The sequence below is a fragment of the Otolemur garnettii genome, unplaced genomic scaffold, assembly GCF_000181295.1.
Source record: "Otolemur garnettii isolate 467f Iridium unplaced genomic scaffold, OtoGar3 scaffold00157, whole genome shotgun sequence".
NCBI lineage: Eukaryota > Metazoa > Chordata > Mammalia > Primates > Galagidae > Otolemur > Otolemur garnettii.
Window position 1 is genome coordinate 1,182,921 of NW_003852552.1, and position 25,229 is coordinate 1,208,149.

Below are 25,229 nucleotides of genomic sequence, written 5' to 3' on the forward strand. Positions count from 1 at the left end.
CACATACACCTAAGGTGGCGGGTTTGAATCCCCAGCCCGGGCCTGCCAAACAACAATGATGGCTGCAACCAAAAAATGGCCAGGCATTGTGGTGGGCGCCTGTAGTCCCACTTGGGAGGCTGAGGCAGGAGACTCGCTTGAGCTCAGGAGTTGGAAGTTGCTGTGAGCTGTGATGCCATGGCACTCTATCCAGGGGGATAGCTTGAGGCTCCGTCTCAAAAAAAAAAAATGGTTTTTCTCACATGTGGTAGTAATAAAACCAACAAAAGCCTTTAGTGTTATTTGGTTCTATACCACAAATGTCATTATGTATTTTTGAGGGGTGATAATTTTTAATGGTGTCTTTGTGGTTGTGAACAGTATGGAGAATTGCTCTAAATATTTAGTATTTAGTATATAATTTATCAATATAGTACTTCATTCATTCTTGTTCACATACTAGAAAGTAAGGCAAGTTCACAGCTGGAAAAGCTGATACAAATTGGGTATTTCTACCTTAACCAGCTTGATAATACAGCATGGCAAGTGCCCCCCAATTTTAGTCAGAGTTAACATTTCAAAATCATTTTCTTACAGGCTGAAAAGCTATCAAAAGACTCAAAGAAGCCATATCATGGAGATTTCAAAAAAATCTCCTGTAAAGTCAAAAATACACATAGTAGGTATTCACATAAATTAGTAGAACCTACACTATTGTTATTAAAAAACAGTGTGTGAAACTGATACATCCCCTAGATGTGTGTACTATATGTATTTCAGACAGGACAGAATTGTAAAATCTCAGATACTATCACTCTTTTTGATTTCTCTATTGTAGCAGCTTCAGAGCTTTTAAAATATAATACCTAAGTAAGAATGCAATGGAGGAAAAGGCAGCAGTTTGAATCATTATACACCTATATAAAAGAATCTGTAAGCTATCGGTCACTTGTTTATGTTATCTTAGATGGGGACTTGCCAAGCCTGTCATTTGCTCTTCTCTCTGAATGGGTATGATGTGCTTTAGAGGAATAGAAATAGTATTTTCTATCTCACAAACATATATATAAGAAATCTTTTACAATAATAACAATCATCTGCATGAAATTAGTCTTGAAATTGCACTCTAAAGTAGTTATGCCACATTATTTCAATGCATATTTTAAAATAATAGACAAGTTAAGTATGATTTTTATTCTCTAATCTATTTAAGAAAAATGTAGAGCCTGTTTTTCCTTCTAGAGTTATTTTGGCAGCGTGAATTTGATTTGTTAATATAAGGTAAGTAAGTATGATGATGATTGAGAAGTTCACTTAGTGAGTGGGATATGGAATTATTGTAGCAGGAGATATAAATATATACACATATTTACACATACATACATAGAATTTCTTTTTCTTCTTCAGACCATCAAAGCAGAATTGGAAAGAGAAGTAGAAAGGGAGATAAGACAATTGACCTTTCAGACATTTTTGCTGCCTCCTGCAGAAAGAAATCTTTTTCTTCTCAGGCCTTCTAGAACTCTATTCTCTGCCTTGAAGGGGGTCAAGGGAGTAAGAGGCAATAGAGAGAAGAAATAAACCACAGAGACTAGGAATCAATATTTGCATCTAAAATCTACATAAAGGTAATAGAATTCTCAGGTTCGTCCCTAGCATAAACATTAAAATGTGAGGTTTTTCTTAAAAATAGCCATATAAAGTATTTGTATAAAGTAGATATCTGTGCATAATTAGAAAATACCTCTTTAAATAAAGTTTAAATCACTTTCCCTAACTGATTCTATTAAACTTTGGTTTATTTTTAGCCATGATAAGTGCCTGCAATATCATGCTGAAACGCTAGACTAATGATAAGTTTAATTTCAGCCAAAACAGATGAATCCATCAGCTTTCACTTGGGATAAGAGTCTAAATAACTTGACTGGGGCGGAGCAGTACTTTTGTGAATTTCCAAAATGGCTTCTCGCAGTGTGCACAATATGAGCCCCTCCCTGAATCATGAAGATGCACATTTTATTTGGCCTTTTTCTTTTATGTATCATAGGGATTGGAAGCAGATATTTGATCATTCTTTTGGTTTTTTTCCTTCTCTTCCCTTTTTGGTTTTATTCTTTTAGTGAGGTGACCTACAAATTTAAGATTTTAAATTTTTGACAGACCGCTTTCAAAAGCTCTAACTCTTCAGTCTCTTCCACTTTCATCGTCACAGTTAGGTCACACACAATAACAAATAATATACATCTTTACATGAAAATGGAGCACACGATTTATAATCCTGATAACTGTGTTCAGATTAGTATTATGGGAGGAGTCTTTCAATAGTTTTGTAAATGCACACTACTTCATCCAGATTAGCTTGATCTTTGCAGAAATGCACTTATTTTTTCTCTCCATCCCTTGAGTGCATGTGTTGTTCTTCTCAGGACGTGTGATTTTGTTTATTTAAATATTTTCGTATTCTTTGGCATCAGGAATCACTTAGATGAGATAGCTCCAGTGTGGCGAGAGCGTGACCTTTCCAAAGGTACTCGTCTGTTATCTGTAAGACAAAGAGAAAAAGAACCAAAAGCAGGGTGAGCTTTATTTTAGATCGTGGCTATTACATGATGTCAGGTTGAGAGAGGTTTTCAAATAGTCCTGAAAAATCACTTCAAATGAATATGTAAATAAGTAACAAGGAGCCCAGATCTGAGGAGTTCACACTGCAGCTGCCAGGCAGAGTTCAAGAGTTCTGCAATCAGCAATAAATGACTTTTCTTGGTAAGTGAAGTCAGAGTGATAAAAGAAATGGAAGAATTCTCTCAAGCACAGTCCCTTTGGAAATAGCAGGCAACAACAAAATTCCTCGGTAAAGATGTTAAATTGAAAGGATCTATGTACAGTGCCTTTTGTTGGAAAGCACTTCAATTCCTCATGAGTTTTCAATCTGTACGTTGACTACCTCTAGAGGACACCAGTGTGGGCAGAGCAGAAAAGAGTTTTTATTTTTTACAATGATTGCAGTATGTGGCAATCACACCAGCTACCGAATTTGCCTGATTGTATGATGTAAACAAATTCAATACATTATATAGTCATTATGGGAATGAATAATGAATGAGACCTATTCTAGGTCCCAATCCCCCCACCCGTCACAGGAAGAATAATCACTGTAGAGATAACTGTTGGCACAAAGCTTGGAAAGCAAAGTTTAAAAGCCCTGAAAGTTGCTGAAAATAGTTTTAGATTTAATAGGAAAAAGGTTTACAGCTCTGCATTGCAATGCTCACTACTATGTTATTATCACCTCTGTTTTATGCTGAGCTTAAATGCAATTGATGTGGGTGAAAATCCCTTTCTGACAAAAGCATAATATACTTAGAGTCTCTATTTAGAATGAGACTGGGTCCCCAGAAATAATGACAACCACCAGCACTTACATAAATGCTAACACTTTACACTCGTTAATTTGCTAATTTCACACAATATCCCCAGGAGGTGAGCCCATTTCATTCCATTCTATTATCTCTGCTTTAGTGATGAAGGTTACACAGCAAATCAATGGTATGATGGGGGATTATAATGCAAAGTTAATGCCTAAATGTCAGGGCTGCTTTGTTCAGAGGTAGGTGATGGGGCCTCCCAAGCTGCTACTCATTTCCTCCCTAAGATGATGATGTCTTACTAACACATCCTGCCTGGCACACGGGGAGGACAGTCCAACAATTGCTGATGTTTTGCCATGGTACCATTCTCTTCTGAGCTAGCATCTCTCGATTGATTCCTGGTAGTCTGTGGACAGTACACAGAGCAAAGCTAAGTGGTCCCCATGACCTTGCCCTCATTAACACCATGGTATGAGTATCTGGAGCCAATAAGCCATAAGCTTAAACCCTACCAAGTCCTGCATTAATGCAATAATATCACTGAGAGGCGAGAAAGGAAGAGGCATTTTCTCTACTCGGAGATATATCTGAGTGATGAATTATTTGGGTATCCTTTTGAAGATACCATTAAAAAATCCATTATTTAGTTTGTGATATGGATCACAATTCAGCAAAAAATGTGAAGATAACATTCCTGGATAAAGCACTTATTACTTAGATGTCACTGGTTTGCATACAAATTGGTTTGAAACTTCTTAGGAGACATTTAAAAATAAGATTACAATATTGGCCAGGCACACTTGCTCACACCTATAATCCTAGCTCTCTGGGAGGCTATGGCAGGTGGGTTGCCTGAGCTCATGAGTTTGAGACCAGCCTGAGCCAGAGTGAGACCTGGTCTCTAAAAAAATAGTCAGGCATTGTGGCAGGCACCTGTAGTTCCAGCTACTTGGGAGGCTGAGGCAAGAGAATCACTTGAGCCCAAGAGTTTGAGGTTGCTGTGAGCTATGATGCCATAGCACCCTATTGTGGGCAACAAAGTGAGACTCTGTCTCAAAAAAAAAAAAAAAAGATTACAATATAATGGTTCCCATTGCATTGCTGGCATTTAAGCAATTTGAGTATTAAAGCTATTGGACATGAAAATGACGGTGGCATCCCCAGAGGACGGTGCCAGCTGGAAAAATGCTTGTGCTTTGGTGGTCCTACACACTAAGGTCAACAGATACTCATACTTCATTCCAGAAATGCCGCTGGTTATCAGTCGCATACCAGCACTCATTACCCACTGGATCCAAGACAAGTACCACATGCACATGATGGGATGTAAGAATTCATATCAATTTGCCATTTATGGGTGGCATTTAATGTGAGAAAATAAACTGTCAGGTAAAAACAAACTGAGGGAAGGACATCGAAGCTTTTGGAAGACAGGATAAACAGTGGTTCAGAGCTCACATCCTGCTTTTGGCTTATATAAAAGAATTATTGTAGAATTTCTCCATCTCTTTTTTCCTCTCTGCCTTCTTTCTCCTCATTTTCTGCGGTGCCTAATTGGTCCCTAAGTTAATGAGATAATACTAATAATTATCTGTAAAAGTAGTCAATTACTTTCATAATGTCAGCCTTCAATCTTGTTGATGAAAAAAATGCTGTTAGAAACAATGGCAGCCATGGCTGATCCGGATTTTTTATTTATTTCCAATTCTCTGTATTTATGTTAAAATTCATTCAGTTACAAAATTTATACTTTTGTCTCATATGGATCAAGCCAGAAGTAAAATTTAGAGGATACTATGGATATCATAAAGAGAGAATGTGTGTGTATGTGTCTGTCTGTATGTGTGTGTTTGTATTGACAGAGGGAGAGAGTGGGAGATTTTTTTTTCCCCATGTTGGGAGTCATATCTTCTTTCATAAGGCCAGGACACATAGTGGGAGTTTATGAGAAAAGAAGAAATGTTAGATATTATTACTGTCAGAAGTGATGGAATAATTTGGATGATGGTAAGAATGATGGCATTTCCTGTTTGGAAACATAAGTGGAGGAAGTGATATGATTTGAGTGACCCAGTGAAGCAAATTCACTTTTTTAACTTGTCTTATTCTCCCAACACTATTGATACTAGTTGTGGTTAGGATGACAAAAATGGAGGACTCTCCTCCAAGAAGTCAATAGTTTAAAACACATGTATTTGCCTGAGATGATACGAAGGGCTTTGTTAACAAGTGGAGAGCTCCCTTTCTAATCCGCCTGCTATCTTTTTGGAAATCAAAGAGAGGAAGACGGAAGAAAAGAATTTGTCTATGTGTGTATACTTCTTGGAGACACTGCACAATGAAATACAAGAAACCACATTTCCTTGGAGGATGGGGTGATGAGATTTTTGTCATATTCTTCCTCTGCTTCTTTTTTCTTTCTTTTTTATTGTTTGGAATTCATTGAGGGAACAAAGAATTAGGTTACACTGATTGCATTTGTTAGATGAAGTCCCTCTTATAATTGTGTCCTGCCCCCCAAGAGGTGTGCCATACACCGTAACCCCCATCCCCTTCCCTCTCCCCTCTTCCCACTTGCTCATTCCCCTACCTACCCCTTGTATTAGGTCATCTACAGCCTTTATATTAGACTAGAGTACATTGGATTCTTGCTTCTCCATTCTTGTGATGCTTTACTAAGAAGAATGTGTTCCACCTCCATCCAGGTTAATACAAAAGATGTAACGTCTCCATCTTTTTTAGGGGCTAAATTGCTTCTTTTTTCTTAATTCATGGAGTAACACATCATAGTGAATAAGAAAGTCTAGAGGATCTAATCTATTTTCAGGGTCTAATATAACCTGATGGTTGAAGAATTCATTAAAGGATTCTCTTGTTTGTAAACATGAAGTTTAATGCTGCAATAAGCCTGAGATATCAGCCCCCAAATGTACCTTCCAAATCTACCACAGTTTGATTCTCTTTGGTCATCAAAGGCTTGTCTTTGAAATATGGCCCACATGAAGGTGAATAGATTCTGATGTTATGGAGAGTGACCTGGTCAAAGCATAAGGTTGAAGAGAGGGACATAGTTATACGAAAATGTTCATCCTATGGAGGAAGAGTAGCCAAAATAAAAGCAATCTTCAAAACTTTAACCAAAAGGTAATATAAATACATGGCCCCAGCCTAAACATGGTTCTGTACATTTGAAATATCACATTAACCACCTCAAACTGATGTCAAGGCTTTCCTGGCTGTCATGAGAGTAAAAAAATTCACTCCTTTCCTAAGCATAAATTGATTTGGTATTCACCTCAAAACCTTCCTGAGTTCCGCAGTGAATGGATTAAACCCCTTATTGTATTGCTCTAAGAATTCACTCGTGCAATAATTTATTCAGCAACTATGTGAAAAGCACCTGGTCCAGGAAATGCCTGAAAGTTACAAAATTTCAGAACTACACCTAAATCTACATCATTACTTTTCTTCTTACAGGACTTTGTGACGCGAAATAACTGAAGCATAAGCAAGCCCAACACAGATAAAGCTTAAACACAGTGTGACATGAGAGAGACTAGGTGAGGCAAGCCTGTGCTGTGTAACCGGCAAGTGTGCAATTAACCCTTTGAACAAAGTGAGCATATGCCAAAGGTGCAAGGCTGTACCCTGCATACTGCACGAAGAGGCTAAGCTGGGATTGAAAAAAACTGTGCTAAGAGGGACATGTCCATTAGTCATTCCCCACAGGTAGCTGCCTGTTGTTGTCTGTGGAAGGACTGTTTTCCTTCCTGGTGCTTCAAAGGCATGCAAATGTACCAATGTTGACCTAATATAATACACTAGTCCTCAGAGCAGGATAACGTAAACTAAGTATATATCCCTTATATGCTGCTGCACTTTGGGTTACAAAATATCCCATTTTAATGCAAATTAGTTGGCTAGAAATCCTCTGTAATTTACAATGAGCTTTGTTTTCTCTGAAGCCTTTCAAAAGTGATGGTGTGGCAGATTTACCATCTATGGGTAGGCATGGTTTCTAGCAAGCAGAGCAAATGGAGGTTCAAGTTTCTGCAGCTCAGGCTAAGGAAATTAAAAAAAATTTTTTTTTTCTGTTGCTTCTAGAAATGTCTACTGAGTAGCTATTTGCATCCTCAAACACTGACAAGACAACGTTAATTTATTTTTGGACTTTTATACTGAAATAGTTTCACGTGGACTTACATTTCCCCCCTTGTGTCTAAGTCTGATTTACACTTCCCTCTGTGATTGTAGGGATCCTGACTTGGATGTAGTTTTCCACTTCATTACAAACAAGTGGAAAGTGGCCGCTGAATTAAGCTTGGGCTTAATTTTTGGGCGGGGGGAAGCCAATTGCTCTATTACCTGACCAAATTCTTTCTCCTCACTGTTACCAGACTAGTATCTTTAAAAGAAAATATGTTGAGCTCAAACTATATATGCAATTTGGTGTTCTACTTTTTCATTTAGTATTTTATTGTAGAAATTTTCCATGTCATTAAACTTCTGGAACACGATATTGAAAGCACAATCTTTAATGGATACACACTCTTCTTTCTATATTGTATAAATATACCCCAACTTAGTTAACCATTTCTCTACTGCAGGACATTTAAGTTACTCTCAATATTTTGCTATTATAAACAGCATAACATTGAACATCCTTCTAGTTACATCTTTATATATGCCATGTGTGGAGGTGGCATTGATAGGGTATGTAAAATTAAGTGCAAATGTATTCCAGAATAGTTGTATTAATTTAAATCCAATTAGCCATATATGAATTTATCTGTCCTATCTCATCGCTAAATATTAATCTCTTTTTTTTTTTCAGAGGCAGAGTCTCACTTTTTTTTTTTTTTTTGGCCGGGGCCAGGTTTGAACCCACCACGTCTGGTATATGAGGCCAGCACCCTCCTCCTTTGAGCCACAGATGCTGCCCCAATATTAATCTCTTTTAAATGTATCAATACCCAAAATGGCACCTGCTTCATTCCTTTTGCATTTCTTCAAATACTAGTGAGATGGATCTTTTCCTAGGTTAGTATCCATTTATTCTTCCTTTATATGCGGACCATATCCTTTTGTGTGTGTTTATGTATTTATTTGTGTTTTAAATTCCCGATGAATTTGAAGGCACAAACAACTAGGTCACAATGTTTACATTTGTTAGGTGCAGTCGCTCTGTAGTTGTGTCCCACACCCAAGAGGTATGCCGCGTACCCTTACATTGTGCCCTTTAGGTGGGAGTATATTTTACCCCCTTATCTCTTAGGGTCCTAGGTTTTCGTTTTCGTTTTTAGTTTGAATGGTACATATTAAAGATAGCAATCACTCAATTGATTAGAAATATTTTCCTTAGTTTGCCGATGGCTTGTTGATTGTTAACTATTTCGTGATCTGGGTTTTTAGAAACATGGTTTCATTTTACCACTTGCACATAATTAAATCTATCAATCTTTCACGTTGTGTTTTGTTCCTTTGTAGATTTTTTGGGTGGTATTATTATTATTTTAATGTTATTATAGGGGTACAAACATGTTGGTTACATAAATTGTTTTTGTACAAGTTGAGTAAATTTATAAGTGCACCCATCACCCAGATAGTGTGTATTGTGCCCATTACATATGTCCTCTAGCCTGGGACCTTTCACATATCTCTTCTTGCTCTTTGATGGTTGACGTTTTAATTTACAATTAACTACTTAAATGATCTGTAGTTCATTTTGTTATACAATGTCAGGTAGGCTTCCATATTAGCTTGTTCATTTATTCTTTCTTTCCTTCCTCTACTTTCCTTCCAAAGAGGAAATGGGCTCTTCCAGCACCATTTGTTAAATAATCGTGAATGTTGACGATGATACATGATACTACCTTTATCATATATTAAATTACCTCTACTAGGGTTTCTGTTCCAGTGACATTGATATTATTCCATGTTTTTGTGCCAATAGTTCCTGGCTTCATTATTTCAGCCTCATAATATGTTGTAATAACTGGTGGAGCTAAACCTCCGTCACTTATATTTGCATCTAAAACACATCTTTTAAAGGCACATTTGGGAACTCTACAGCATGCTATAATCACAGAACAACTTGAAAATAACATGGCTTGAAAAACAAACCCAATGGGTATAGGATGATCCTAGTAAAGGCGGGCAGATGTCTGTTGAAGTACCAAAGAGTCAAGAGATGCTAGGGTCCCTAATGATGTTTTCAAGAGTCCTCCTCAGGTTACTCATTTTCTTAAAGACTTAACAGGGCCTCTTTCTCTATCCTTTGATCAGTTTTTCTGAAAGCTGACCACTTTTCTTTTGGAAATACAGAAGAGTCCAGCACTAGCCAAAGGAGAATATAATACATTTACTCTTTTTGTTTTTGTCTTGTTGAAAATTTGAAATTAAATGTATGGTTTGATTGATTATTGATAGAGTCTAGTGTGTCTAGTCTGTAAACCTTATCTTCTCATATGTGTTACAATTTTGACGTCCACTAGATACCACAGATTTTAAACTATATTGAGCTGCTTCAGCCCAACAGAATTGTATACACAGGGTACTGTGCAAAAATGTATGTCTAGAAGTTAATCAATTTCTTTCACTTAATAATTAAATAGTTCTAGCTCTATTCTAATTTCAATGACATTGTAATGTTTTTAAAACTAGAAACAGGCTCTGTTGTGTAATGCGTGCCCTTCATTACATGCAAAGAAATCCGTGCAAAGAAAACAGAAACCCAGATTACTGTGGTAGTTCAGGTTAGCAAAAGAGATGAAAGTTACTTTAATGAGGATGGTAATGGAAAGCAATAATGTTAAAATAGTTCAGAGGCTACTGTGACTATAGACACACAACTCCTATTAACTGTAATTGGAGTTAAGCACATGTAATGATAACAAAATAGACCCTTAAATGTCTTTCCAATTGGAAAATAAGCAAATGTGTGGTAGGAAATAGCATGCTTTTGTGTGAAAAATACAGTAATCTAATTGAGATGCACAAATTATTTCCATATTGGCATCACTCAGGGCATGATGTTGGTATTTTTCTTATGCTTAGGGATGTAGACCTGCCAGAGGTAACAGCTGTACAAAGAACGCCTTTCCTTTTTTTAATGCTCAGCATTCGTTATGTTATTAAAGGAAAAGTCTCAATAGTTGCAATGGATTTATTAATTCAGTAGCTTGTTATCAGCATGAAACTCTGCTGTGCTAGGGGAAAAACAAATTATATTTTACAAAATTGTAGCAGTGAGATTAAATCACTTTTCTATATTTCACTTTCTTCTTATCCTCCCTGCCAGGTACTAACTGTACTCTCTATCTCCATTATGAACCTCATATTTTGCAAACTATCAAGTCTTGTACTAGTATAAAGGTACATTATCAAAGAAACTCAATTATGGTAACTTTAGGAAGATTGAAATACGTGATAAAACTAAAACCACATCATACAATAATATTACTTCAAGGCATTAAAAATGTAATCCATATTAAGGTACCAATGTAGAAAATATGCAATACTTTTATCTATCATAAACATGGGATTTTCATAACCTGTACAAGCCAACCTCTTGGGATTTTAAATGACTAGTATTTACATAATTGATAACTTGAGAATTTCAAAGGAGTTTAGCAAAGTATGGTTCCAAAAAAAAGAAAATCAGTATATTGTTCAGTATTTCAACTGCTACAGACCTTGCTATTGATTATCTTTGGCTTCAATGTCAAAGCCAGTGAATAGATTTTTTTAAATGTCCTTGGTTTTGTACATTAGCCTTGCATTATGTGTGCTTCTTTACTAGAGAATGCAATTGGGTCCTAAAACAAATCTCTCTATGAGGCTGAAAGTCTGATGAGGATGCCTGCATATCTGGAAAATATGGAGGAGATAAAAATAAAATAAAAAGGTGAAGAATGTTAGAAAATAGTTGGCGAAGTTTCCCCCAGACACCGATAAATGTGAAACTTACGACAAAGAACAAACAAAAAGAAACCACAAAAACAGTAACAAAGAGGCGCTCAAGGTGTCTATCATAGTGGCTTATACACAGCAGTGTCTCAAAAACCGTTGATTAAATAATCATCCCATTATTAGCAACAGATCAGGAACTGCTCCCTGAATTCACCTTCAGTTTTGCTGCTTACAGAGAGGAGCATATTTTGACAGCATTATAAGGAAAGGAAAGACTTCCTTCTATCTGTCCATCCACAAAGTTTTATCACACAAGCTATCTGCAGAATACCACCACAGGCACACTTACATGTTATTATGTTGGAAAGGATAAATGTACGAACAACCAGAACATGGAACTATGTGTCTTTCGTAGCATATATTACATTCTAAGTACAATGGAAGTTCAGAGTAGAGAAAACTCCTATCCCTTACGTACAGGAGTTGGGGATCAGGGAAAACTTCATGCCCATTAGTCCTTAAAAGATAAGGTGGAATTTCAATCATAAGAAATAGAAAGCTGTTCATCTTTTATTAGTAGAAAATGGGAGTTCTAGTTCCCTTATATTGGTGACCATTTAATTACTAAATATTTTCTATTTCGCTAGAGTGTATGAAAAGCAATGGATATATAAAGGGAGAATCAAGCTTTTTTTTTTTTGCCTAAGAGAAGGAAGAAAATAATTAAAGGAAATATACTGCCCAGATTCGTTGTTACAAGGACTAAGATACAGTGATAGCTCTTTCTCTAAACATGTAATTTTAGTTTCAATTCTATTTAAAAAACAACAACAACAACAACAACCGTGAAGCATTTACACAGAAAACGGCAGTTATGCCTCAAAAAAGAAAAATCAGCAGAAATGGGGTTCTCTGAAATCATCGGATAAGGTTCTGTGGTTGAAGCACTATCGAGAGTGACAATAGAAAAGCTGATCAAGTCATAGATTGCAATGACCTGTGCCAAGAGTGCTTGGCACAGTGAGAGTTTGAGCAGCCATTTGGGTTGGTGCAGAATAAAGTAGCTGTTAAAGGGCCCTACAGCTGCAGGGTCCATTCATTACTACCACCTGTCATCTTTGTGCTTCTCTACTCCCTGTGTGGCACAGATCCCTATGACTAAGAATCCCAGGCATCAGCCATTTTTCCAACTTCGATCATATGATGGACAATCCCCTGTCATTTTCTGTGGCAGTTGTTTGCGATCTGCCCGAACTTTGTTGCTGATGTGCTGACTTCGAATACATTTTACCTGTCCTTTGCTTTTGGTTCTGTATCGCTCTAAGACTATATACCTACTCTTTTTGTTTTTAACATGTGCAACCTATCTTTTGGGTCTGGGGTATCTATTTCTTCCTGATGATGAAGTTTTAGTGTAGTCAGCCCAGCTGTCTAGCTTAAGCAACTCCAGGGACTCTCATGGTAGGTAGGCTTTCTGGCTTCAGTAGTGAGGGGGCAGAAATGGCAGTCCTTCTCCCTGTGTGATGCCTCCATTTCCCAGTGAACCAGATCAGAGAAATCTAACACTGCTTGTGATTTTTGAGGAGAGAAGATATTTAATCTACGGCTTAAAATTTGAGAGTTTATAAACAGGTGTTTCCCATTAGTGGTGTTCCTCATGCCAGCCTATGCTTAATTACCTAACCAGTTGTATGAACAAAGGCAACCTGTATGGTTAATATCACAGACACTAGCAGCTGCCAGTGCCATTGTTATAAGGCATAAACTGTCCCTTAAGGTGGAAGCCAGTTGTTTTAAATATGAAAAATTAGGATAGAGTTAAAATACAACTTTTTAATTTCATATTCATCACTGATAGAAGTTCCTTTGTAATTTTAGTGTCTAATATAGAATCCGAGTGCCAGGTTATGCCTACAAGTGAATAAAAATTCACTAACTAGCAGCTTAGCTCTCATATAAGAAGTCTCAGAGAATCATTCCTGAATTTTTAAAGTCTATATCCAGCCCTCATGTTATCGGACAAATGTAAAAATGTGGATCACTGTACAGTGTTGTTCTTTGCAGTGTTATTTGTACTAGTGAAAATCATAAATAGCCTATATGCCCATCTTGGGATTAGATACGAGAAGGAACCTACATACACTGGGATATTTTGCAGCCAATCTAAATTATTACATAGATGTATAGGTACTTGATAGAAGTCTATATCATAAAATGGAAAAGCCATGTTACGAAGGACATATCGTTTTCTTATTTTTGAAAAAAAAATAGCATACTTAGTAACATTATAATTTTTAAAGTGGGGAAAGATATATTCCAGTAAAAATAGTGGTTATCTGTGAATCATAGGATAATGATTTTTGCCTTTTTTTTTTTTTATCATTTTCTATCATGTCTGAATTTTTGACATTGACTATGATTAATTTGGCAAATTAGGGGAAAATACAGATGGGATATTAAATTCCCAGACTTCAGCTACAAAGCACATACTGCTTTTTATTTAAAGAAAGAATAGTCTAGGATTCAATAGTCTCTGAATTAATTCCTTGTTAATTATGCCGGCACTAAGTACACTATAATGGAAAGTAAAAAAAGGCCAAAAAGCAAGCGCCATTTTCCTGCCCTGCTTAAATAAGTGCTATAAAATGTCCTCTGATACAAAGTAATGACCTACAAGTTTTAGAATATGAATAAATTTATTTTCACACGCTGTTGATGTTTATAAAGGTATTTCATATGTTTCAATTCTAAATTTTGAAAGTTCAAGTCTTTGAAAGGAACTCTTTCCAAAAGATTGACTCTCTCCAAAAAGATGGGTAAAAAAATCCAGAATAAAAAGGATGTCATCACATCATCTGGAAAGAGTTTCACTTCAGTGATAAAATCACATGAAGTTTCAAAATTGCATTACAACATGTTGCCCATAAGTGACAAATTAAAATAGAAGAAAAGTCTATCCTTGCTGGTAAATGATACTGACTCACTTTCAGTAAGGCATGCATTCTGGGTTATTTTTCCTGTATTGTATAAGTGGCAGTGTGTAGGGGTGGAGGTGGGGGTCACAGCAATAAGTATTGTGATATTTCTTACCACCACCGATACTGGTGTAACATATGATGGTGGAGTAAAGCTAACTGATATGTGTAGTCTTTGACCTTATCAATGTAGACTACTAGACATATTTTTTCTAACTAATTAGAACCCTCCTCACATTTAAGCATTTGCAGAATAAGATTTCCTTTTTTTTTTTTTTTTTTAGACAGAGCCTCAAGCTGTTGCCCTGGGTAGCCGTGGCATCACAGCTCACAGCAACCTCCAACTCCTGGGCTTAAGTTATTCTCTTGCCTCACCCTCCCAAGTAGCTGGAACTACAGGCACCCAGCTATTTTTTGGTTGTAGCTGTCAGTATTGTTTGACAGGCTGGGGCTGGATTCGAACTCGCCAGCTCTGGTATATGTGGCTGGCACCTTAGCCGCTTGAGCTATAGGCGCCAAGCCAGAATAAGACTTTCTAAAACACTAATTTCCTCATCTGCAAAATAAGGATAATAATAGTCTTTAAACTGTAAGGTATTAACAGGATTGAATGAGATAATCTAGTACCAGGCCCATGTTAATCTCTTGATGGGTAGGAAGCATCCACACACACACACAGAGTTAACTAACATGCCTCAAGAAAAAACTATTTCTATTTATAATAGATATTCACAATTTAGTGTTACAAATTGGTCAAAGTTCTCAGTGCATGGCCATATATAATGGGTTTACAGCTCTGTTCTACCACTTAATAGCTATGTTTTTGTAAATTCAATTTCCCCTCTGTGAGCATAAACATAACACCGAAAACCTACCTTGCAGGCAGCGCCTGTGGCTCAGTGAGTAGGGCACCAGCCCCATATACTGAGGGTGGCGGGTTCAAACCCAGCCCAGCCAAACTATAACAAAAAAATAGCTGGGCGTTGTGATGGGCACCTGTAGTCCCAGCTACTCAGGAGGCTGAGGCAAGAGAATTGGAGGTTGGAGGTTGCTGTGAGCTGTGGCATCACAGCACTCTATCGAGGGTTAATAAGTGAAACTCTGTCTCAAAAAAAAAAAAATCTAAAAAAAAAAGAAAAAAGAAAAAGAAAACCTACCTTGGCAGGGTAGTTACAAGGATGAAATGAAGCAATAATGTGAAAGGACCAGAATTTTACCCAACATTGAATAAAAGCTTAACATCTTTCATATTTGATATTAAGAGTCAAATTTTGAAGATTTTAGCATCAAGATCTTATTATACTTTTAAAAAGTCTAGACAGCTTCATTACGGCACCATGACATTTTTAAGCCACTTTTGGGATGAGATAAGATGCAAACAGATGTTTATAAAAGTCTTTTTCAAATTAGTCTATAAAAACAAAGACTTAATAAAGATATGCCCGGAAATCAGAATTTATCAAGGTTCTGACTTTTTATTTATTTCACAAGCCATCATGGGCTAGGGTATTTTTTTTGTGCCCTTGAGAGGCAATGAAAATCTTTTATAACAATTTATTTATTTTTCTTATTGTCATCCAGTGGGTATAGAAATGTTGCCAGACTGCCTTCTATTACTTCTGTGTTTTAGGATTCCAGTTGTCTGGACAGATTTGTCCCTTAGGGTAGAAAGAGATTACTTCTAGAGATTCTACCCTGGTTTGAATGATGCATCTAGTAAAACTGGTCACTCATGTTTTTTCTAGGGCAGCAGATTTACCAGGCAACCTGCGGACTTTTAATTTGGTTTCCTGAGCAGAACTACTCGCTGGGAAGAGGGGGGACCTTGCTGTCATAAGCAATGTCTGTTCCCAGGTTGGGCATATTATTCTCTTTCCAAAAACTGGCCTGCAATTTATTTCCATCATCTTTTCTTGAAAACGGACTATGTGCCTGGCACAGTGCTAGAGGGACACAGAGATAAATGGAAAGGTACCATGCAGTGATTGTGGCTCTTCAGCTTAAAAATTAGTCTAATAGAGATATTCCATGTCTTCCTCTGTGCTCTGCTATACAGTACTTGGTGAGCCAATTTAAGAATTTAGGTTATATAGTATCCCCTAATACAAAAAGGAAATGTCTCCACCCTTTGCCTCAAGATGTTCTCACTCAAATAGGGATGGGACACCCTAACCAAGACAATGAGAAGAGAATTACTATGAGTGCTACGATGAAGAGTATACTCTTCAGGAGCACAGAAAAAGAACACTCAGCCAAGCCCTGAGGTAGGCATCTCTGGGAAGGCTTTCTAGAGAAGGCAATGTTATAGTTAATCCTTAAATCATAAGGATGAATTAGCCTGAAAGAAAAATATATTCCAGGAGAAGGAAATACTGTGAGGAAAAGGAGAGAAAAGGAGGGGTGGGGGATGGTTACCATTATGAGCAAGTCAGTATTAATTGAAAGCAGGTAACTGCACATGTATGGTCAGAACACAAAATCCTCTTGTATGACATTTTAAGGCTCTTGGACATTAGATGGAGAGTGAAATGGTAAGATAGTTCAATTTGGTGTTCACGTAGTAGGTAAACTTAGAGGACAAGACAAGAATGAGGGGTTAATTGGACATGGGAGATAGAGATAGAGTCCAAGATAACTCTAAAATTTCCAGCCTATATGTTTGGGAGGATGGTGGTTCCATCAACTGAGAGAGGATATACTGAAGAAAGAGAGCATTGAAGGAGAAGATGGTGAGTATAGATTGGAGATGCCTCTGAAATATCTCGGTGGAGCTGTCCAGCAGGCTGTTAAAAATATTACAAGACTAAGCTTTAGGGGAGAGGCCTACAAAGAGTAAGAAAGCTGTGGGAGATTCATCACAAAGATGATAATTGAAGTCATTGCTCAGGAAAGTATATAGAGAGAGGAGAGAGAGCCCTGGGCTGCTGATCAAATCCTGGGCAACACTGATATTTAAGTTATGAGCATAAGAGGAGGAATCCCTGAAGAAAACAGATCACAAATATTCAGAGGTACAGAAAGAACCATGAGTGTACACGTTATGAAATCCAAGGGAGTAGATATTTTGAAAAATAAAATAGGTAATAATATCATGTTGGAAAAGGATGCAGTAAAATAAAGACAGAAACTCACAGATACAGAAATATGGAGGTCATTAGAGGCCTTAATGAGAGCAATTTCAGTGAAATAAGAGGAGCAGAAGCCAGATTGCAGAAGGCTGAAGAGTAAGTAGAGGCCATGAATATAACTTACACGTGCATTTCCCATGACCCTGAATGAGGTGATATTTTCTCAGAGTGCAAACAGTTACTCAGGTCATTGTGCCTGACGTGCCCAACCCATTTCTAGCTGCAACTGTACTGCTCATAGTTCTGGTTTTTTTTTTTTTCAACCTAAGAAAACAAAAATAAAAAAGCCTCCCCCCCCCCCCATCAGTGGTCAATGAAAGGACCACGATGGACATCTGGTTCCCTCAGGGGCAGCCAATTTATAGGTTAGCTAGTAACAAACACATGGCATAATTTGTAATGAAAAGCACTACTCAATAGAGTAATAAGTCAGTTGAAAGAGAAATAGCAAAGAATGAACACACTCAGAAAGTAAAACTCGTTTTGTTTAAGGTGTCTGCAGTCTCTTTGTTTTAAAAGAGCCTGATATAACAAAGACACTAATTATATGCTGAAACTTCCAATGTTGAAGCCAATTTCATTTTTTAAAAATGGTCAATGGAGTATACTAGACTATTATTTCTTAAAGCAGAGCATATTTAAAGTTCTGTGTTTCAATTTTTATGGCATCATAAAAATTATTTACATAAGCATATCCTGTATTATCATCTTATAAGTAACTAGTGCATTGATCACTGATATATACGTCAACACCTACATATACATTTGCTTATTTTTGTATTACATAAAAGCCAAGCACTATCATGGTGCACTGTACTAATAAAGGTTTCACAATGATTCAAATCAAATTTTTCAGAGAGTTGCGTCATCACAGGATGCAATACTATTTCACACAATATTCCAGGCAAGCTGGACATTTGCAATTCTATTTCACACAATAATCCAGGCAAGCTGGACACTTGAGAACTTGTGACATAACAGTCAGAACCATCTTCATGAGGTGAGCAAAACCCCTACGATAATCTTTGCAGGTCAATTGGCTGTTCATTAGCTGTAAATAGAGTGGCAAATAGGCACTGAATACTTTTTCTGTCCCTGATTTTAGCAACAAATGGATTAGATACCATGCTATGCAGATTTCAATCTTTGCCTTATCTTTATGTGAGCAAGACAATGTCACAAAGTTTCTTGCAAATTTGTCTTCTCTTATTGAGAAGACATCCCATTAAAACTGGAATTCCAGAGTTTCTCCTTATCAGAGTTTTCATTCAATATTGAGTCTGAAGATCTTGAGTTCTATCACAAAGCACTGAAGTTACTTGTATCATTTTGTTCAGTCTTGTTATACAATAGGGATTCTCTGCTTTAGAATCAATGATGTCAAAATGTATAACTGGATCTGAAGTTAACTCTGTTAAAAAATCCAGCACGAGGAGGCACGTTAAGTGAATGTTAATTTCATTTTCCCCCTGTTTTATAGTTTTATTTAAATAGTTAGAGCATATTGAGTTTATGCCTATTTTTATATTTGTCAATATTTAAATAACAATATATTAAAAATAATTCTGAGTCAATTACTGAGGACCCAAAAGAGTTAGATTCTCATTAAAATGGATCCATAGAACCCTTTTGCTACTCCTAAAATTTGAGAACCAATGCACTGGCTAAACTAATCGCTATACCCAGGCTTTCTTCCTGTCAAGTCATTCTCCAATCCACATTTCTGAGTAGTCTTCTCAAAGAGACCTCACTCCTCATCTTTAAAGACTGAAATGAATTTAAAGCAAGACTAACCTGGCTCAATCCTAATTTGACGTGGTGGGAAAAAAAAGGCAAAATAATAATAAAAATTGTATCAAGTCAACTTTCAAAAGGACTTTGCAGGGCGCACAGATTAACATTTGCTGCAAAACATCTGAAGATAAAAGTGAACAGATTTCACACTAAAGGAAGTAGCTTGGGGAGATGAGAATATAGGTGTAATAAATTTGGCTCTACAATTTGTGGCAGCTGAAAAAGCAGAGGAGAAATTTACGGAGTGCATATTTTCTGCTTTTATTTTTTAAATTGTTGATTGTTTTTACAGAAATACTACTCTATTCAGTCATATGTTCCCTCATCCTCTACTACTCACCCTTGAATCTAGTTAGGTTGGCTTCATAACTGCCATGAACCGATCTATGTGCATGAGTACCCCAGCTTGGTGCTGATATGCCCACTCTGCCCTGCCTTCCCCTCCCCTCCATTAAAGATTACACATCCAACTCAAATCCCACCTCTTTGACCCTCTAGTTTTCAGTGATTTTTCTCTCCCTCTGGACTCCAATAGCACAAACTTAGCTTGCACCACACAATTCAGCTTTTAATTACGGCCAGGTTGACCCTGTTCCTTGTCATTTCATGTAATGCCTTTCTAAGAGGGTAGTTCAGGGATGGCAAAGACTGAGTTTCTTCAACCTCTTTGTTAGTTTTCTTAATACTAAACACCCACGTAATAAATACATGTTGATTCTTTCTCCGAATAATACTATCACAAGGATTTATAGGCATATACATATGTCATTTGTTCCCATATATACATATTTGTATGAGACAATAAATAGTTTACAAACTATCTTTTCTATACCTTCTTTTACTATAGGTCTAATTGTGAATCCTTGAATCTGGTTCTAGAGATAGCCTTGCGGTTTTAGGGGAGCTGAGGGAAAAGGTTAATATGTATGGTTAGATTGTGAAGTAGTACAAAAAATGACATTTAGCAGCCCTGAGAGCTCCAGTGTTAACCACATAAAAAATAGACAATGACTTGAAGTGAAAGATTCTTCCATAGAAGACTCTTTTCTGACTAACCACATTACAATCTCATTCTCAGATGCTCTATTTTATCCTCTTGTGAACACTAGTCACAAAAATACAATAACCATAAATATCAAAATTTCAAGATGAAGCCAGAATTTGTACATATTGTATCTAAAAGATTCTCTGTCAGGATTATTTACCTTTTGAAAGATCCTCCAGTAGAAAATACTTTTCTTATAGATTAGAAAAACTAGATAATCTAGAAAAACATAATTTCTATAAGGAAAACATTTTATGATGCATAAATAAATTCAATCTTCTCTCTAGTGACAAATAAAGCGAAATTGTATTGAAAACACAGGGTATGTTCCATGAGGACTGTTCGTGAACAGGCCTGTCCTGAATAAGCATCACATTCCCACCTTGAGTATTAAGATTTTTCTTTTCACTCTCCACTTTCTTTGACCTCATTGTAGTACATGACACCATTAACAATTACTCCTTCCATGAAAATCTCTCCTCTTTTGGCTTGGATATTACTATTCTTCCTTCATTCTCAAACTACCTGTGCTTCTCTGTTTCTAAGCTATTATCCTTTTCCTTATGTGTTAGTAATTTTCAAGGTTTTATTCTTTGCCCTTTTCCCATATTACTCTGGATACTTTCCATGACTTACTTTCCATGGGTATTCTCATCCACGCAGAAACTTTCAACTACTTTAACTACTCTACCTCCTGTATGCTAATGGATCTCAATTCTGCATTTCCTAGGTTCTAGGCTATAGCTTCATCATCTTCTGCATATTTCTTCTGATTGTTCCAAAGCTACTTCATACTCAAGATCTAAACTCACCTTATCCCCTTTCCTTTCATCCTATTCCTTCCTTTTCATGTTTCTTTATTTCAATAACTAGGGCCAAGTTATGCATTGAATTGTGCCCCCCCCCCCAAATTCGTATGTTGGAGGCCGGGCACGGTGGCTCATACCTGTAATCCTAGCACTCTGGGAGTCTGAGGCTGGTGGATTGCTTGAGCTTAGGAGTTCAAGACCAGCCGAAGCAAGAGTGAGACTCCATCTCTAAAAATAGCCAGACACTGGGCGGCGCCTGTGGCTCAAAGGAGTAAGGTGTCAGCCCCATATACTGGAGGTGGCGGGTTCAAACCCAGCCCTGGCCAAAAACTGAAAAAATAAATGGCCAGACATTATGGGGTGCCTGTAGTCCCCAGCCATCAGGAGGCTAAGGCAAGAGGATCACTTGAGCCCAAGAGTTTGAGGTTGCTGTGAGCTATGACACCACAGCACTCTATGAGGGTGACAAAGTGACACTCTGTCTCAAAAAAAAAAAATTCATATGTTGGCATCCTTAAGCTCCAGTACTTCAGAATGAGGTGACCTTATTTGAAGACAAGGTCTTTATAGAGGTAATCAAGTGAAAATGAAGTCATCAGGATGGGCTCTATTCCCTTATGACTAGTCTCCTTAAAAAAAAGAAAGGCAAACACATACTAAGAGAGAACACCATATGAGAATAAAAGTAGCAATCAGAATGATGGTTCTACTAGCTAGAAAATGCCAAAAATTGTCAGAAAACCACCAGGCACTAGGAGGGAGGCCTAGCCCCGATCCTTCTCTAGTACCTTCAGAGGGAGCATGGCCAGGCTGACTTCTTTGACTTCTAGACTTCAGAATTATGAGACAATAAATTTCTATAGTTTAAGCCCCTCAGTTTGTGGTTCTTTGTTACAGCAACCCTAGCAAACTAATACGGCTATCATATTCCAACTCATGAAATAAGTAAATCATCCTGGACTCCTTCCCCCCACCCTTTTTGCCCTCATACCCAGCAGGTCAGTAAGTTCAGTCAATTCTAACTCTTGAATTATTTTTGAATCTGCTTCTCTTCATCATCTCCATTACCACCACTCTAGTGTGGGCATAGGTCTTCTATTGCTTAGGTACTTACAATAGACCCCTAGGGAATTTCTCAATTCTGTAGCCTCACCCTCACCCAATCAACCTTCTGCACTGTCAGGAGACAGTCATTCTGCAATGTTTATATGGTGTACTACTGTAACTTAAATCCTGAATCGGTTCCTCCTTATCACAGTAAAACAATCCAACTCCTTATTATATATGGCCTATCCTGACTATTCATCTTTCCAGCCTCTCAGGTCTATACTCTAGCAACATTGAGCAGCTGGCACTTCGTTGACTATATCATGCTCTCATTGCCTCCATAAATTCTGTTTCCTTTTTTGGATTAGCTTCTTTTCATTTTTTCTTTTTCCTACCCAAGAAACTCCTACTCATCTGTTAAGATTCAGCTTGAGCTTTATACAGTGATTGTCCCTGTACAATCTGTCTTTCCCCACTTTATGTGGGCTCTGTAAAGGCAGTAACTGCCACTTTCATCTGTTTTGCTGGTGCCTAGAATATAACAGACATTTGGTAAATGTTTTTTGAATGAACACACAAACACATTCTTTTAATCTCCATAGAAATAAAAAATATTAGCACATAATATTCATTTAAATGAAGAAGTTTGTACGTATATATTAAAACTATCCTTTAGGTAAGGGAATTTAGCTTTGGTTGCCTTTTTTGATAAAGAGAGATGGCCATACCTGTCTTTCATAGTTGTTCAAGATATACTGCAAATCTTTTAATATTCCTATGTGCTTTGAAGCCTCCAATGAGAGAGTTCTATTAAAGATTGGTTAGTTCAACGGTCATTATAGAGCAGAATTAAATTTATCTTTCTACTCTTTAGATCTTTAAATTTCTTTTAGGTCTGTCAATTCTCCTTAGATATCTTATAGGGAGAATCAAAGACAGTCAGTTTGCTGTTACAGTCGTATAGTGACATATGAGAAATGGAACACTGCATTATTACAGAATGCATAAATGCTACTTTCTACTTCAATAACCAAAATCCTGCTTGATACAATTTTATTTTATGAAGAGAAAGGGTTAAGGGACACTCATGTCTAGCAGGATGTGTAGGTTAACCCCCCCCCACCCCTCCCAACTATCCAGTTCCTTCAGTCACCTCATGTTATTGCCTCCAGGTGGCAAACGCTTGAAAGCACCTTTATTATCTTTAAATTGTAAGAAAACCATTCCTGGAAATATATTTCTCCCCTTTCTTCATCCCTAGGTAGGGATAGGGCACCAACACACACACCTAGAGCTTAGTTAACACATCACACAAAAACATATTGCCGAGAAGTATTCGGTGCTTTCTTGTGAAAACAGCAGCAAGTCCCTTTGGACCACAGCACTGAAACTGTTCCACTAAACCTTTAATGTGAATTTGCTCAATGGGACTGTGCACACAGGTGTAGAACAATTATTAGATTTGATATCTGAATGAGCTCAGGTTCCCATTAGAGCTTGACTGCTTCAATGACCCCATTATTTTGCTTCCACTGCTCCCCGAACTGATCAACTTAATTATTCTGACTAACGAAACATTTAGGACATGAATTTCTGATTTGTTTGAAACCATATGGGACATCTAAAAGTGCTTCACTTAAAAAAAAAAATCACAATACAGAAGAGATGACTATGAAGCTATGTTAGAAGTTCGGAAGTAGGGCAGGGCCAAGATCCATGCTGGGCACACAGGTACTGCACTTGCCTGAGATGGCCCTTCAGTTTAGAGTATTCCTTTCGAACCAGTTATACCTTAGTGATTTTACTCTTCTCTTGAACAATCAAAACCAGAAAACATTAATTTAGTGGAGAGGGGGCATGAAGGGAGCTGAAGTGAAATCTTATGTTCCCTGCCATAATACATTTCGATTCTTAAAATAGCTAATGTTCTGAAGGACAATAAAATGCTTTGCAGAGCACGCCAATGACAGAGATTCTTTGGCAAAGAGAAGAAAGAAAAAGAAAAGCCAGAAAATAGGACTAACTTGAGAGTTGATGTGCAAGGAATATGGTCTTTCATAGGTGGAAAGTTAAAGCCAAATTATATTTCTTAATAAAATGCGTTATCATTTTTGACATGTTAGATTTTGGCATTAACCATAGCAAGGTGGTATACTGGTAATCCTATATACCAAGGAAAGAAAAAGGGTAGTTTGAAACAAAAATATACTAATTCTGATAAGTCAGTGATGCTTCAGAATTGGCACCCTTAGAAGCAACTCCAACCTTACCTATTATTTTGGTTTATATTAATGACTATTAAAAAGTTGTAGATTTGCCTACAGAAAAAGAAGGCATTAAAAGTATTACTGGTCTCTAAAGCTTTACAGATGCCGGTTTATTTCTCATCAGCGAATGCGTTTCTCTTTAAAAAGAATGAAACTGACATCAGAATGGTCCCCCTTGCCCCTTGTCTCCTTTCACTAATGATATGTAACGGCTGCTGAGCCTGCAATAAACGTGTTTGTGTCCAGTCATATTCCAATCATTTTACAAGCCAATCTGATTCCTTAAAAAAAAAAAAATGGGTAGTCACAGGAGACTAGCACAAGTTCCTGCTTCAAGGCATTCCCTGACATCAGCCTTCACTTCGTACTTTTGCTCAAAGTACCTGATTTGACAAAATGCACAGAAAGTCAGAAGAGAAGTCTCCACCTCCTCTCCAAAACTGTCTGACAGGAGTCAATAATGATTCTTTCACACAGCTATAATCTAACAGTTTTAGATGAAAGTCTGAGGGGAAACTTTCTAGATATACCTGAAAATATTTTATTAAAGAGGGGTGTAAAAATGCATTTGCCTCAGTGGGGCTATTTTCCTCCTCTGGTTCAATTCAATCCATTTTAACAGTTGGCAGTTTAAATAACAGAAGTTACAGGCTGCCATGCACAGACGCTTTGCATGCCACATGAAAGCAATGGATTCAGAGATGGAAGCAAAAAACGGAAAGATAGAAAAAAAAAAAGCAGCTTCTCTTTCTATAAAAGAATTTCTTTAATAACAGCAGCTGGGTAAAATTTCTCTGAGCTTGTGTCCTTCTCCTACTGTTTTATATAAAGCAGCTACCATACTTTGCTTCCTAGGCTATATCTACTGACAGACTGTCAAAAGCAAACAACTTTTCCTCTTATATT

The 25,229-nt window shown here is 37.2% G+C and overlaps 1 protein-coding gene across 1 annotated transcript in view; it reads right to left on the reverse strand.

Annotated features, from left to right (window-relative positions):
- Positions 1-1,166: 1,166 nt before the first annotated feature.
- DIAPH2 (diaphanous related formin 2) overlaps positions 1,167-25,229 on the reverse strand; it is a 909,107-nt gene continuing 885,044 nt past the window's right edge. Inside the window, exon 27 of the mRNA XM_003799864.3 lies at positions 1,167-2,521. Coding sequence (XP_003799912.1) covers positions 2,457-2,521 — 65 coding nt within the window. The 3' untranslated portion in view covers positions 1,167-2,456. The remainder of the gene's footprint in view (positions 2,522-25,229) is intronic.